The sequence below is a fragment of the Anastrepha obliqua genome, chromosome 1, assembly GCF_027943255.1.
Source record: "Anastrepha obliqua isolate idAnaObli1 chromosome 1, idAnaObli1_1.0, whole genome shotgun sequence".
Classification (NCBI taxonomy): domain Eukaryota; kingdom Metazoa; phylum Arthropoda; class Insecta; order Diptera; family Tephritidae; genus Anastrepha; species Anastrepha obliqua.
The window spans coordinates 61,209,543-61,224,290 of NC_072892.1; the positions used below are offsets into that span (position 1 = coordinate 61,209,543).

At 34.5% G+C, this 14,748-nt stretch overlaps 1 protein-coding gene across 1 annotated transcript in view; it reads left to right on the forward strand.

Moving 5' to 3' along the window:
• Window positions 1-14,748, forward strand: part of LOC129253191 (irregular chiasm C-roughest protein-like) — a 215,594-nt gene that overhangs the window by 55,670 nt on the left and 145,176 nt on the right. The window contains exons 6-8 of the mRNA XM_054891468.1: window positions 6,082-6,230; window positions 9,810-9,921; window positions 10,067-10,187. Coding sequence (XP_054747443.1) covers window positions 6,082-6,230; window positions 9,810-9,921; window positions 10,067-10,187 — 382 coding nt within the window. The remainder of the gene's footprint in view (window positions 1-6,081; window positions 6,231-9,809; window positions 9,922-10,066; window positions 10,188-14,748) is intronic.

A 14,748-nucleotide genomic window follows, 5' to 3' on the forward strand; every position in this document is an offset into this window, starting at 1 on the left:
TACGTGATATATGGTACCAAAACGGAGCTTACCTATCACCCGGCTGTTTGATCATTTTCTCCTGCTTGCTGATTGAAACATTTATCATACATTTTTAGTGGTCAAAAATTACCATAAGCCTCATATGTGCCTCTTACCTCTTCGTACGCCTCTTGAAGAAAAAACTTAATTGATTTTTAGCGTTTTCAATTTCAATAAACACCATCGCCATTACTTGCTAGCGTCGTTGTAATATCCAGATCTTATCGACTTTTAGTATGGATCCTTGATTGATGCAGGCTGATCATTGCATTGGCAATGTGCATATTAATATTTTCGCACTAACATTTGGAGTTCTTCAGCTATACGTCGAAAATTAGTGTCAAAAATTTTTGGTTTATTTAGCTTGACGAAGAAGTGATTCAAATTCCTTCATTCGATTTGACTCGTCTTTGAGATTATTTCTAAAAAAATTTTCAAAATCTCACTATGCTGGTCGATCAAGCAACACTCCTTTTTTCCTAAAAAAAAAATAAATAAATAATTGCCGCTTTTCCCCTTTCTAGGTGTTTGGCCAAGCTTTTAAACACTCTAAATGCCACTTAAAAAATTTTTATTTTACTAATTTGAAAAATTCTCCTCTTTCTCGATATATTCACAAAAATTTGAGCACTTAAATTTATGAACTATTTTTCCGAAGTTTTTTAACTAATTCCACTTATTTTTAGAAAAATTTTACATACAACACTGTACATTGCTTATTTTTATTTTTTTAATCTTCTCACACATACATACTTGCAAGCATGTCTCTATATTTCGCTTTTGCCACAGTTTAGTCAAATAAATTACTATTCCTAACCGCAAATCAATGCAGCACAATTCAATTTAGAACAACTCGCGTTAATTCTACAACTTAAATACAACAAACATTCATTATTTTTGTGTGACATTTTGTTGTCGCAGAAACTCAATTCAATTAATTTTTCGTTTCACTGGGCGCTGGTCTATTCACTCCATCTAAAATTCGTGTGTCTTAAATAAAGTTGGTGGCCTACCCAGTTCGTTTTCGCAGCGCTGACTGCCAACCACATCAGTCAAACTAAGCCACGCAATAAGCCACAAATCAGCAAAAGCTTACCACACACCCTTGCATCACTATCATAACCTACAGTGAAGAACATAAGAATATGGACACAAAAATAAAAATAGCTTATCTCCCTCGGTAGTTTTATAGTGCGAATTTTGTTCATGGTTTTTTTTCTTGTGGCGGAAAGGTTGATGTGTGAAATAGTAAATTAAAAAACAAAGTAAAACAAAAAAAAATATTCATTGAAAAACTGTGCTTAACTACGTTTCGAGTCAAGTAAGATCAGGATAGGCAGCATGCCACGAGTTACCTGAGTACTTATCCTATAATAAATCATGATTAATTGAATTAGATTAATAACTATGGATAATTAAGGGGACCCGGTGTCTAGAAATTTCAAAAAATGGATTTTTTCTTTTTTCAATATTTCGAAATTATAGTATCTTAAAAATATTCTGGAAAATTTTCATGCGGATATTCTCAATATTATCAAACTTTAAAATCATTTATCTCGAAACGACTTTTTTCGGCCTGGTGTTGTCAAAAAAAAAAAGAAAAACTATTCAACCGAATCGTCGGAAATTTTTATATGTTGGCTATTGCCAGTACTAGAGCCGTATTATTATTTCAATTACTTCGTATTGTTTTGACTAAAAAACTGAAAAAAACGATTTTTAGAGTGCCAAATTCAAATTGTGCCATTTTTTGTTTTTTTTTTTCATTCTTGTAGTGGGACATAGCTACAGCCATACTGATTAATATTTAAAATAAAATTTTAAAAATAATTAAAAATGAAAAAAAAATTCTTTTCATTTTTGTATGTAAAAGAAGTTAAATGAAAAGCCTAAAAATTTAAATGTCGTTTTACATTTTTTTTATTATAATATAAAATACCCTTTCTAAAATACCCTAAATTTTCGAGCTCTAGACCACCGGAACCCCTAATCCATAATACTGCTTGCCACACTACGACTCAAATTGAGTGTAATTTCAGCTAAGGAAAAATGTAAATATTAGAGGCTTTCCATATGCAGTTTAAAATGGAGTTGGATATCTGCGAACATCTTTTTACCATCATCAACGATTGAAGGAATCCTCTGACGGAATTCAAGCCTACCAGTAAATCAGCAAGTAATTTGAGTCTTAAAGGAAACCAACTTAGATCTTTGTGCAAAGGAAAACAATTTAGAATTTGCTGCAGTCGCTGTCTGCTAATACCCATTCCAATAGTTAAATTCTTTGTCAAAACTTTTGGAAAGATTTGTATAGCAGCAGACACAGTAGCAAATGCTTTGAATGCCCGAATTAGTTTAAAAGTATAAGGTCATACTTTCAAAAATTAACCAACCTCGTTGTAGTATACAACATAAAAAATATGTTTAACCTTACAAGAGAAAAACAAATTTTCTTCTATCATTGTGTGTATATGAAAATGTGGAATCCTCAAGAACAGATGGAATTTGTACAAAAAATTTACTTCCTCATATTTTCTTTCTTACGCAAGAACTTTGTTCACAGCACGGTGCTCCGAATTAGGAATATTTCCCTCCTTCTGTTGGTATGGTATTTTTGCTTGTTCTGATGAAAGCTGTTCAATCAAAATTAATGAGTCAAAAACCATTTAAGGAAACAGATTCTTATTATTATCAGTTTATTTTAGCTAGAGACGAATTTTCTTATCCTAAATTAATGAAGTCAGCAAGATGAAAGTCGAAGATGTGGTAGTGGAAATAAAAGCATTAAAATATGAGTTCGGAAATGTTTAAGGATATAGGTTAGGTTGGTTTAGGTTAGCTTACAGCGGTTGTCCACTATGGTTCATAGCTCCACACTCAGGCTCATAGCCCACTGTGATGTCGCGTGAGAACTTGTCCCTATCTCTCGTAAAACCAGTGAGAATATTACAAAAGTTTTAGAATATCTCTGATTTCCACAATGCTGAGAACTTTCAACTCATTAAAAAGTGACTACCTAAAATGGTGAATCTTCGACTGGATAGATCAGGACAATGGCACAGAAGATGCGAGATCGTCTCTTCCTCTTCCTCATTTAGACACCTTCTGCAGAAGTCATCTTCAGTTAGAAAGAAAGTAGATTAAAAAAATTACAAGAGGAAGTGAATAAATAATATTAACAATTTTTTCGTAAAATATCGCTTAAAATCTTTGCGTAGATACACCTTGAGTAAATAATGGCAGCTTCTGCAGAAGTATATATCTGCACGCTCAGCGCGTCAGCCTAGAAAGTAGTGCCCCGGTATAACAGAAATCAGTGTGCTTAGGCAATACATATTTTGGCTTAGCAAAGTTGCTGTGCGTTTAACATTTAGAGTCTGCGACAATTTTCTGAAGATTCTGCAGATGATTTCGTTAGAATTTTCTTAAAAATAAGAAGCTTACAAGTCTGTAAGGGGTATGCCTTGCTATTGCTTGTGTACTCATCATTCAGATTTGTGGCAAGTGTCACTAGTTCGTCGACCCTGCATTTTCCTTCAGTGTCGCAATGGCCAGGAACCCATGCTACCTTAACGTGAAATGTCTCAGCTATATTGCTAAGAAGTGCGTTGCATTTCCTGACTACTTTGGAGATGGTCGACTGCTTTGTTAAGAATTTTATGGCTCTCTGGATATCAGTGAAAATGTAAATATCTTCTTCAGGCATCGCATCACTCTATACGTGTGGCACGGCTTTTATTATTTTATTATGGCCATCAGGTACGCCTAAAAGACATTGTAGTAGTCAGGAAGCCCAATATTAAAGAAAGTCCTCAAACGTTCGGAAAATACACCTCCGCCCACCCTGCCCTCGAGCTGTGGGCCGTCTGAATGGACTCGCCTTATCTTATGGTACATCCTCCCATTCCCACTCTGCTTTTGATGATAGAAGGGTAGCGAACATTGTAATCGCAATTGTAAGCGGGAATGCATAGTCCGCCAGTCTGAGAAGCTTCGAAATGCCAGCTTCTTCATCTTCCCTTGTTTGACCAATCAGCTTTAGGAGTAAATTTTTTATAGCTTTTCATCCTTATGCACTAAACACTCCAAAGAATTTTCTCCTTTATTTGATACCCCACCCAAGTTCTAATAGACCCTATAATACTGGCTGTTAGAAACGGGAGAACTGTTACCGAGGATCGAGATGCATAGGAACGAATCGTGATCGATGATCGTGATTATATTATATGGTACTCATTTTTTTCAATAATTTTCCGAATTAATTACATCCTTGAAATTTGAAAATCTTTTAAAACAAAATATTGACGTCAGAGAGAAAAACTAAAAACCCTGTTTTTTTATGTTTGGTGCCCAGACATTTTTTGCTTTCTGTAGTTCGTTGCTATCAGACGCCCCTCGTACGCACGGCTTTCAATTAATTGCACTTACCAGGAACTCCAACGCATAAGCCATCACTCGAGCTCGATAATATTTGTAATTGAGCTGGTCTTGCTAAGGAAAATATGCCCGGCAAAACTCAATAAATGCTCAAAAAAATGGACTAAGCGAATTCCTATTATTCCTTCCTTATACCCTCCTTGGGTGTTTGGCCGAGTTCCTCCTCCTATTTATGGTGTACGTCTTGATGTTGTTCCACAAATGGAGGGACCTACAGTTTTAAGCCGACTCCGAATGGCAAATGGTTTTTATGAGGATCTTTTTCACGGCAGATATACACTCGGAGGTTTGCCATTGCCCGCCGATGGGACGGCTATTAGAAAAACTTTCTTTATCAATTGGTGTTTCATGCAAGGAGATTTGATCCCACGCACTGCCGAAAGATAGTCACGCATCAACCCAACTGGCTACGGCGGATATTTATACTTACAGATAAAATAGTGCGTATTTGTTGGCTACTTCTTGAGAAAACTTTGCTTTATTGGCACAGTAACTCCAGTCGTAAGAGGGGGGGTTAAAATACATATTTGGCCAAAGGTTTTATATGAGAAACTCTTTCATGATGTAAATTACATTTAGAGGCAAAACAACTTGCACGTGCTTGCTGAGGGATGTCTACTATGAGAGAAAAATTTTGATTATCATTCGACGATTCATATTTGTAGTCGACTGTAATCGACTGTAATTTTTCTTTTTTGTGTTATTTTGTTGAATACTTGTATTTTTGCTTACATTTCTTTTTTGTATTAGCAAGTGAAACTTACCCCAGGTACTATTTCTGACATTCATTTGCACTTTATTTCGTGCGTTAGTGTAGTTTATGGCGCATCCGTGTGTATGTATGTCCGTATTGTGCCGCACCTTTTTCGACCAAAAGCCGAAAATCTATTTGTTTGCTATAAGCAAAATTATTTGTCGGCTAGCCGGCTGTCTGACTTCGCTTGGCTGCCAATATTTCAATTTGGCATTCCGCCAAAAAAGCCAAATGCCATCAGTTGCCTTATGTTCGGTGCGCCAGTCCCTCCAACTCGTCCTTTCGCTCCCTTGAAGGACTTGTGCGGCTGCGTTACCTTGTTTTGATTTCACTCGCCAACACCAACACAGCCAACACCGCCGCCACCACCGCGGCCACAGTGAAAATCAATTAAATTAACTGCGAATTTTCACATTTCCGCGCTTCTGCTCAACAACTTTGCCGCCACCCTTGGCACTTGGCATGGTTAACATTTATTTTCGATCTCTGTGCATTTTCGTAGCTATGCCGTAATTCTGGCTTTATATTTGTTGGCTTTTCTTTTTAATATTCCATTTATGGTTTATTGCTATTGTTGTTGTGCTATACTCTTTTGTTTTTATTCATTTTACGTCGAAAATGGATTGGCACACAAATCCTTTAACCATAAAATTTTTATTGCTTTCTTAACGATTTTATAGTTTTATTATTGTTGTCAATAGCAGCTCTCAGGTGACGTCGTTGACCGGCAGCAAGTGCAGCTTTTACCGTTATTGCTACAATTTTAATGCTTCCGCCAAGCTGAGTCGTTAGTTTTGCTATGTTTTGTTTTATTATTCCAGAGTTGTTTATTGTTGTTGGCATTTTCTTAACTTCTGTGTTTTCTACAGATGCTCCAACCATCCGTCTAATTGGCTCACCGGAAATCGACTTGGAGGAGGATAAGGATGCGCTTATCCTGCGCTGCGTCGCCGATGCCAATCCACCGGCAAGCATCGTTTGGCGACGCGCCGGACGTTCGGAAATTGCCAGTTTACAGGTGAGTACAAGTTTCAAAAAACAAAAAGCACTAAATAGCAATGGCAGTTGCGTCAGAGCACAAAGTGTATGTGAATATGTTTTTAGAGAAAATCTAGCAGGCAGCTTAAATTGAAGACGTTAACAGAAACAAAAGTTGTAAATTTAATTTGGCAGGAAAAGGGAATCCATTAAAGAAGCGAGGAGAGATGAGTCTAGTAACAAAATTTCAACGTGAATGAGAATTTGTTGAAAATATTTTTTTTTTTTGAGATATATTTTGGAGATATTTTTTTGAGAAATATTTAATGGATTATAAGAGCGGCTCCCAAAACAATAAATTCAAAACAATTTTATCAAAATTTTAGATTTTTTTTACAGAATTTAAAAAACAAATTTGGATACGCAGTTATAAAGCCCGTTCAATTTTAATATCATAAAGTTAGATGCAAGTCACGGAAAAAATATTATCAAAACTTAACGAAAATGTTTGAATCACTTCAAACTTGAACTTTGTTATACTTTGTTGTAGAATAAAATTGGTTAAAAAAATTCTGATCCGAAATTTAAAAATTTTGATTAGAATCTATTTGATTATTTTTATAAACCTTGTATAAAAAATGAAACTTGTATTATTGTGGATTTTATTATAGATTGAACTGTGTTTTTATAACAGATTAATTCAAATTAAAAAATGAATAAGTAAAGAGTCAAAACTTTTTATACTTGACAGAGTTCCAGTAAGCAGATAGTTCTAAAGCCTGATTCGAATAGAGAAAAGACTATCACCACTTTTCTTTTTCAAAGAAAATTTTCGCAATTTGGCGGTATTGCTCTGTCGCAAAATAATTCATGATGACTTGCCAAACCTCACTGAACAGAAATCTCAACACAGTTTGGCATTCTGAGCTGTCAAAAAAAAAGTTATAGATACCGATAGAGCTATTCATATAAAAAACTGTCGAGCATTCGTTATAGGAAGAAAACGCAAACTTTTGAGTTACTAAGCCTCGCATTTTATTGAACTTAAATTCAGTGAGTCATAAAACTTCATTCATGAAAATTCTTTAAAAATTCTGACTAAAAGTAGAACATTTTTATGAAAATGTCGCGAGTATTGTAAATCCAATATCAAGTTGTTTACCTGAATTTATTTAAAAATTCTGTTTCAGAAGTGCAGATTTATTATTACCTTCATATTTTTTTTTAATTTGCACAAAGTTTCAAGCTTGTATTTATATGGTTTTTGTAGAAAAATTATCTACATTTGTACAAAAAATTTAGCGAAATTAAATAGGAAATAAATACTTGTAAACTGCCAAAACTTGTCAATAAGTCCAAGCTCTATAGCTATTTAATGCACTGGATTATAACGACGGAAAAAATCAAAAAGTAACGTTGACATTTTCGTTGTGTATTTGAATTATAGATCCAAAAAAAATGTGCAAAAATATTTTACCACAAACAAGGGTATAGTTTTTGATATGCTAAATCAAATGCGAGGTCATAGTTGCTTTGGAGACTTATGATACCAAGAAATTTTAATCTAAAAGTGCACAAATCGCAATTTTGGCTATATTTCAGGTTATAAAGCATCGTGAACTCTTTTTTTGTTTGTTTTTTTGAAGCACACAAAACAGCAAAAAGAGACCGAGCAACCTCAACCTTGTTCTACACCTATGCACCCACAAAGAAGGTATTGGACTGCCTCTTCTTCTTCTATAGTCTGATCTTAGATGGCATTGTTGGATTGTTCCTACTTAATTTAAGTAGAGTCTTAGTGCGACCCATGTTCCATTCAGGCCGCGTTTGGCTACTGATAGCACAGGTTCTTAACAGTTTCCAGTTGGAATTTGCAACAGTAATGGTGTGTGTCTGTATATTAAAAGTTTACATGTTGCCAATGGCATAGGTCCTACGTAATTTGAAGCAAGGAGGCCGATATAGCCAAATCATCTGCCTGTACCTTTAATGTTAATATCTGCTGACACCCAAAGTAGATTAATATAAAAATACTGTGCAAGTATTCCTAATAATTTGTAACACTCTTTTACTGTCTTAGACGCGTATTTACATAATAGGAGCGATTTCAGAACTGCCTGACTATCGGAGTAAATGAAGACCTCCCTAACTGCAACTACACTTTCACGTAGCACTAAAGGGACTCCTGAGATTGCCTTTCGGCTTGGAATACGCTGCAATGATCAGGCAAGCAAAATGATATATTGATGCCTATAGTTTCGGAATATAAACCACCTCCCGCTTGATCATTGAGTTTTGAGACATTACTATAAATACTTACCTTGTTTTCATTATTTATTACACCATTTTCCCAGTCCTCTGTGGATGAAAAATGGATGGTTTAAGCCCTCTTTAGGTATGTATTCACCGAGTCGCAAAAGTCAGTGGTGTTGGAAATGCCATGAAACATCCCAAATATGCTCGAGGGTTTCTGGTTGTTTATCTTGAGCATCGATAATTCCCTAGTCTTAGCGACACTTTGGCGGCTAGTTGTCTACAATATAGGTGAAGTGGCCTACAGGTTGATTGACGTTTTCCTATCAAGGGTTGCCCACTAGACCAGAACTTCGTAGGCCATAATTGGTCTGAACTACTTGGGGGCTAAACCCATTTTAAGCTTACAGTTTTTTACATGAGTAGAGTGACGTAGCAGGCTTAATTGCTCTATCCTGAACATTCAGCTTCCGTGAAAGTTTCCTGTCAACGGTTAAACTCAGGTAGCTTGTCTTGTCACCGACCCGCAGAACAATTTAGTGTGAACTGTTACCTTGACAACGAGTGCCGTTGAGTGTCGAAAGCCGAAGGTAGAAAATTTTATATTTCATTATAAACAACACTAGTTCCATCTTCTTCAGTCTTCGCCACATTTAAGATTAAACTTTTGGGCCATAAAGTATCTATATATTTTAAGGTTCTTTGCATTAAACTACAGAGAGTGTCTGGAAACTTCCCCCTTAGTATTAAAACTATATCGTCCGCGTAGGCCCCAACCTGAATTCTTCTCTCCTCTAGGTCTAAGAACAACTTATTGATCGTAAGATTCGATAGAAGCTTCTAAAATAAACACGTGTTTTTCTATCGAATGGTATTGAGTTTTTTTACAGCACTATTTGTTTTTTCGCCGATGTAAAAAATTATGTCAAAACAAAGCACTACCAAAAGCAAAGTCTAACTTGCACGACCCTGTATTGGGTTTAGCAATTACAAATTTAAAATTTTTTATTTATCTTATCTAAACAGATTTCTTTGCCTTTAATATAATCAGCCTCAGACAAGCAACACATTTTTTACTTCTTTACTTTTTTTAAATATTTTTTTACAAATTTTTTTATGCTGTGAAATAAACTCTTTTCTTAAATGACCTCGAGTGAGTACTCCACACAACTCTGAAATTGCATTTCATTAGTTCAGTCAAAGAAAAAACTCCGCTCATGAGTACATTAACTCAGACAAACGTACCAGCAAGTGGACGCGGAACGCAGTTTGTGGCCTATTATGATTTAACTTGGACTCCTCTTTTATTTAACAATCTTCCGTAACTACCGAAATTATTTATCTCTTCACCTTCCTTCCCTTTCAGGAAACGCTGCAGCTACGGCCTGTTGGCCGCCGTGATGCAGGACTCTATACCTGCCAGGCGCAAAACTCTGTAGGCACCTCAGAGCAGCTCTCCGTGCAACTGGACGTTAAATGTAAGTTGTTTTCATTTATCTTTTCCTCTTAAAATCTCTCCGCCCCTTTTTATCAGCCTTTTATCGCCATACTTTAAATAAATTTCATACCACCAATCACTCACTAATGAATATTTTTACATCTACTCTTCTTTCCCAATTGCAGATCCGCCGAAAATTGTCTCGGCCGGTCCAGATCGACTTACTACAGCACCACTTTTCAGTCCAGCGGCATTTGAATGTGTCGCCGAGGGCAACCCAATGCCCAGCTATAAATGGGTACAGAGGTAAGTGAGCCAAAGAAAATGAATTGCATCAACAACACATTCGCTACGTACACACAACACATGCCGGGGTAATTGAGTTTGTAAAGCAAAGTTTCAAACTGAAACCCACGACTTAATTCCGCTTTCTATCAGTGCTGCTGTGAACATGTTAATGTAATCTACCCACCACACACCTCACCACTTGGTAATCCTTTCCTTTAACTTTTCAAAGGTATTTTTCAATTTTCACTTTCCGCTGCGTCAACTTTTAACAGCATCAGCGTTCGTCCGTTCATGCAGTTGAGGCCAATTTCATATTTGCATGATGCCATGGGCATCATTCAATTTCGACGCGTCTGACTTGCAAACCACAGCAAAGCGACAACAACCACTTCAACGCTACAAGCGACCACAAGTTGTGCTGAATGCAAGCCTACGGCTGACTCACTGCAGCATACAGACGCTCTTCTGACTGCTCACGCGTTGCAGTGCCCTGCCAATTTTCAATTTAAATTTGGCCTCTACCGTTGCGCCTTTCCTAACATCGTTTTCGATTACGGGTTGTGACAAATATTTCATCACTTTTTTATAATATATTTTTACCTGTAATTTCTCGTGCTGTCTACGGCACCCTCAAGCTGTCTGTCTGCGCTCGTTGCAGTAACACTACTCGCTTCGTTAGTCTCAGTACATTTGACTGCAGGCACAACCGCTTGCCAATTTGCGCTGCGATTTATGTGTGTGGGATTGTGAGTTTTCTGCAGATGCAAGGATCCCTGTATTAGGGGTGTATGTATGTGAGAATTAACGGCTATCAACATATTAAGAACGGAGTTACCGTACAATAATTTAGTGAATGGTACATCAAAGAATTTAATAATTTAATATTTAAAATTGAAAAAAAAAAAAAATTTGTTTAATTTTGTTGACTTGCTTACGACTTGTAGTGAGTTGTAATCGTGCTTGATCACCATTTCACCTACCAAAGGGCAAACAGTTTTTTGCTTAGCAAAATAAAACTGTAAGTATTTCTATTTGTGGAACAACGTCAAGACGCACACCACAAATAGGAGGATGAGCTCGGCCAAATACCCAAAAAGGATCCAAGAGCTTAATTTTTTTTTTTTTTTAATTTCAGTTATTAGACATCCAGCTTTGGTTTCCATATTAAGATCATAGAATATTAAAAAAACGTTTTTAGACCTTTGAAACTTTTATTTGTTTGTCTTCAATATATTTAACTGGTGGAAAAATGTAAAAAGGAATGAGAAATGAAAAACATAAGAAATTTTTCTGGAAAACTTTGTCTGTTGCAAAAATTAATTTTTTGGTTTTTGTAAAATAGAACAATTCTGATGAGTTTCTCAATAAGTGTTCAATAATTTTAAACTTTTTTGGGCCACCCTAGTGTTCATATATTTTTGGATAGGAAAATTTGTATTTCCCCATTTTCTCATTGATATTTCTTGTTAGTTTTCTTGATATTTTCCGTTGTCTGCGAATGTCCTTTGCAATAAATAAATCAGTGAAAAGCAGCAAAACAGAGCTCTAGTTACGGTTACTGTTAATCAATCAGCTGCTGCGAGTTTTTTCATCAGATAAGTGTTATTATGTAAAACAGTTGAATCGGTTTAAATATTCTGATAAGCACGCGAGTTTCCCTTTGTTGACTTTTTCTCGCTGCTTGTATTCCAGACACATTCATAGTAACCATTTTTTTTTATTGAATTCCTATTGTTATTTCGCTGCATATTCTCACATTCACATCCGTATTTTTATTCCTACTCCCTTTTTGCTTCTTTTTTTATTCTTATTCTTTCTTATTCTTATTCTTATTCTTATTCTTATTCTTATTCTTATTCTTATTCTTATTCTTATTCTTATTCTTATTCTTATTCTTATTCTTATTCTTATTCTTATTCTTATTCTTATTCTTATTCTTATTCTTATTCTTATTCTTATTCTTATTCTTATTCTTATTCTTATTCTTATTCTTATTCTTATTCTTATTCTTATTCTTATTCTTATTCTTATTCTTATTCTTATTCTTATTCTTATTCTTATTCTTATTCTTATTCTTATTCTTATTCTTATTCTTATTCTTATTCTTATTCTTATTCTTATTCTTATTCTTATTCTTATTCTTATTCTTATTCTTATTCTTATTCTTATTCTTATTCTTATTCTTATTCTTATTCTTATTCTTATTCTTATTCTTATTCTTATTCTTATTCTTATTCTTATTCTTATTCTTATTCTTATTCTTATTCTTATTCTTATTCTTATTCTTATTCTTATTCTTATTCCTATTCCTACTTCCACACCTATTTTCATTCATATTTCTACTCCCATTCCTATTCCTTTTCTTACTCCTATTCATATTCCTTTTCCAAACCTCCTATTTCCAGTCTTCTTTTCCAATTTCTTTAAGGTACTTGACCACCTTGGAAAGCTAAAAAGTACAACATATTCAATAATTTTTTTTTCATGTTCTGTATAATATATTAAAATAATTTTTTTTTTAATTTTTATTTAGAGCTTATATAATACAAAAAAAAATTGATTTATTAAAATTTCTTTTTTTAACATATATCCAGGAGGCGCCAAAGTCGAGGCCTGAAGAAAATCATGTCTTGCGGCGGACAGTTAATCTTAGAAATGGTAATTCTAAAACAAAAGAGAGAAACAAAATTTTCAAAAGGAAGGTTCCTTGCGTGAGAATTTACCACAAACTGACAAAAAAAAATAATAATAATAAAATGGCGGATGTTTGAAAAAAAGTTAAAAAAACACCCCTGTTTTTCACAATGTTATGCTTAAAAAGCAATACTTTATTAACTTTTTTTTTGCAAAATGTGGTAAATTGGCATACAAAACATCTTAACAAATAAAACAAGACCAAAATCATTAAAATCGGCTAAGCAGTTTCGGAGATAAAGTGTCCGCATATTCGAAAAAAAGTAATTTCTGGAAAAACGCGTTTAAAGTTAAAACTTGCTATTTTCTTTCCGCTGAGTCAGCAAGTAATGAGTGCAGGATGCGCCTGCACATTTTCACTGATTTCACTTTGTTAGAATTCGAATTTAAAAAAACAGTTTCAGGTGATGATTTTTAAAAGTATAAGGATTGAAAAAATGTAAAAAAAAAAGTTTAATTTTTTGAAACTTATAAGGTGGTCAAGTACCTTAAGCATTCCAATTCCTATATAGTATTATTTTTATTCCTTTTCTTACTCCTGTTCCAGTTGCTACTCCTATTCGTACTCCTATTAATTTACGTTTTCCTACTCCTTTTCCCATTTTAATTCCTTTTCTTATTACCACTCAAAATCCTTCTTCCTATTATTATTTCTTTTCTTCCTCTTCTTCCAATTCCTATTCGTATTATTTTCCATATTCCTACACGTTTTCCTATTCCTGATTTTGGTTCAAAATAAGCAAATACAATTCCTCTAATGCAGCCAATTTGCTTTTTATTGCGTATACGCCGTGTGCCCAAAATATACTTTAATACTCACATAATTTGCTGCTACTCTATGAATATTTCCTTTAAATTCTTCCTCAACTCAAATAAATTGTAATTTTTCTTCGACATTCCACTCGTATTTTCTGCTCATTTATCTTTAATATCCAGCTTATCGCATATCTTATTGCTGAGGGCTGTCAGATTAACTCGACAATTAAAGCTTCTCCTTTCGGCCGTTTAACTGTAACTGGCATTTGCGGATGTAATTAAAAATGTATACACAAAAATGTGTGTGTTCATAGTGATTATATATTACATAAATGTATGAGTGTTTGTATGACAATGTATGTATGTATGTATTTATATTAACATACAAAATGACATTTTTACGCATGCAAATGTCTACTTAAATATTTGCACGAAAATGAGTGGCATTAAAAACGTTTGCGGTTTAAGAAAAATAAAGTCAGCATCCACACACAGACATATACGTATACAAATGAATCTTTTATGCACTCGCCAACCACATTTCCGCAACGTGTTTCCGTTTCCTGTTAGCGATTTTGCACGCAGCAATTCCGCTTCAGACGGATTCGACTTCTTTCTGCGGTATAAGATAAATATGTATGCATGTTTGTAAAGATACATTATTATTCAGCCAGATTGTCTTTCTTTTTTTTTTTGAGGAAAATTATGCTGCTCTGTTTAATTTTTGTATTATTATTTTTTTCTTGGTTTTTGTGTAGTGGCATGTCTTTTACTGTTCTCGCACAATTTTTAATTAGTAACGTAAGGATGCTGCGCATCGACGTAGCACAAACAAAGGTGGATATAAGCAAATTATTGTTGCTATCCTCACGCACACGGCAAGTAATCTTACAAGTAAAAGTTCCAGAAGTACCTACAATTAAAAATTAAATGAAGAAGCAGATGAGATGTAAACATCATCAGCAAGCAAGAAAATTATACACCAAATTGGAAGGAAATAAGGCAGTGGAAAAGGCTGACAACTTCCAAAACATATATAATAAATTTTTTTATCTCATTTGCTTTTCTACCAAAACACTTGGGCCAAAAGATTAAGTATTTCAACTCATAATGAGCTCCGTCGAAAAAT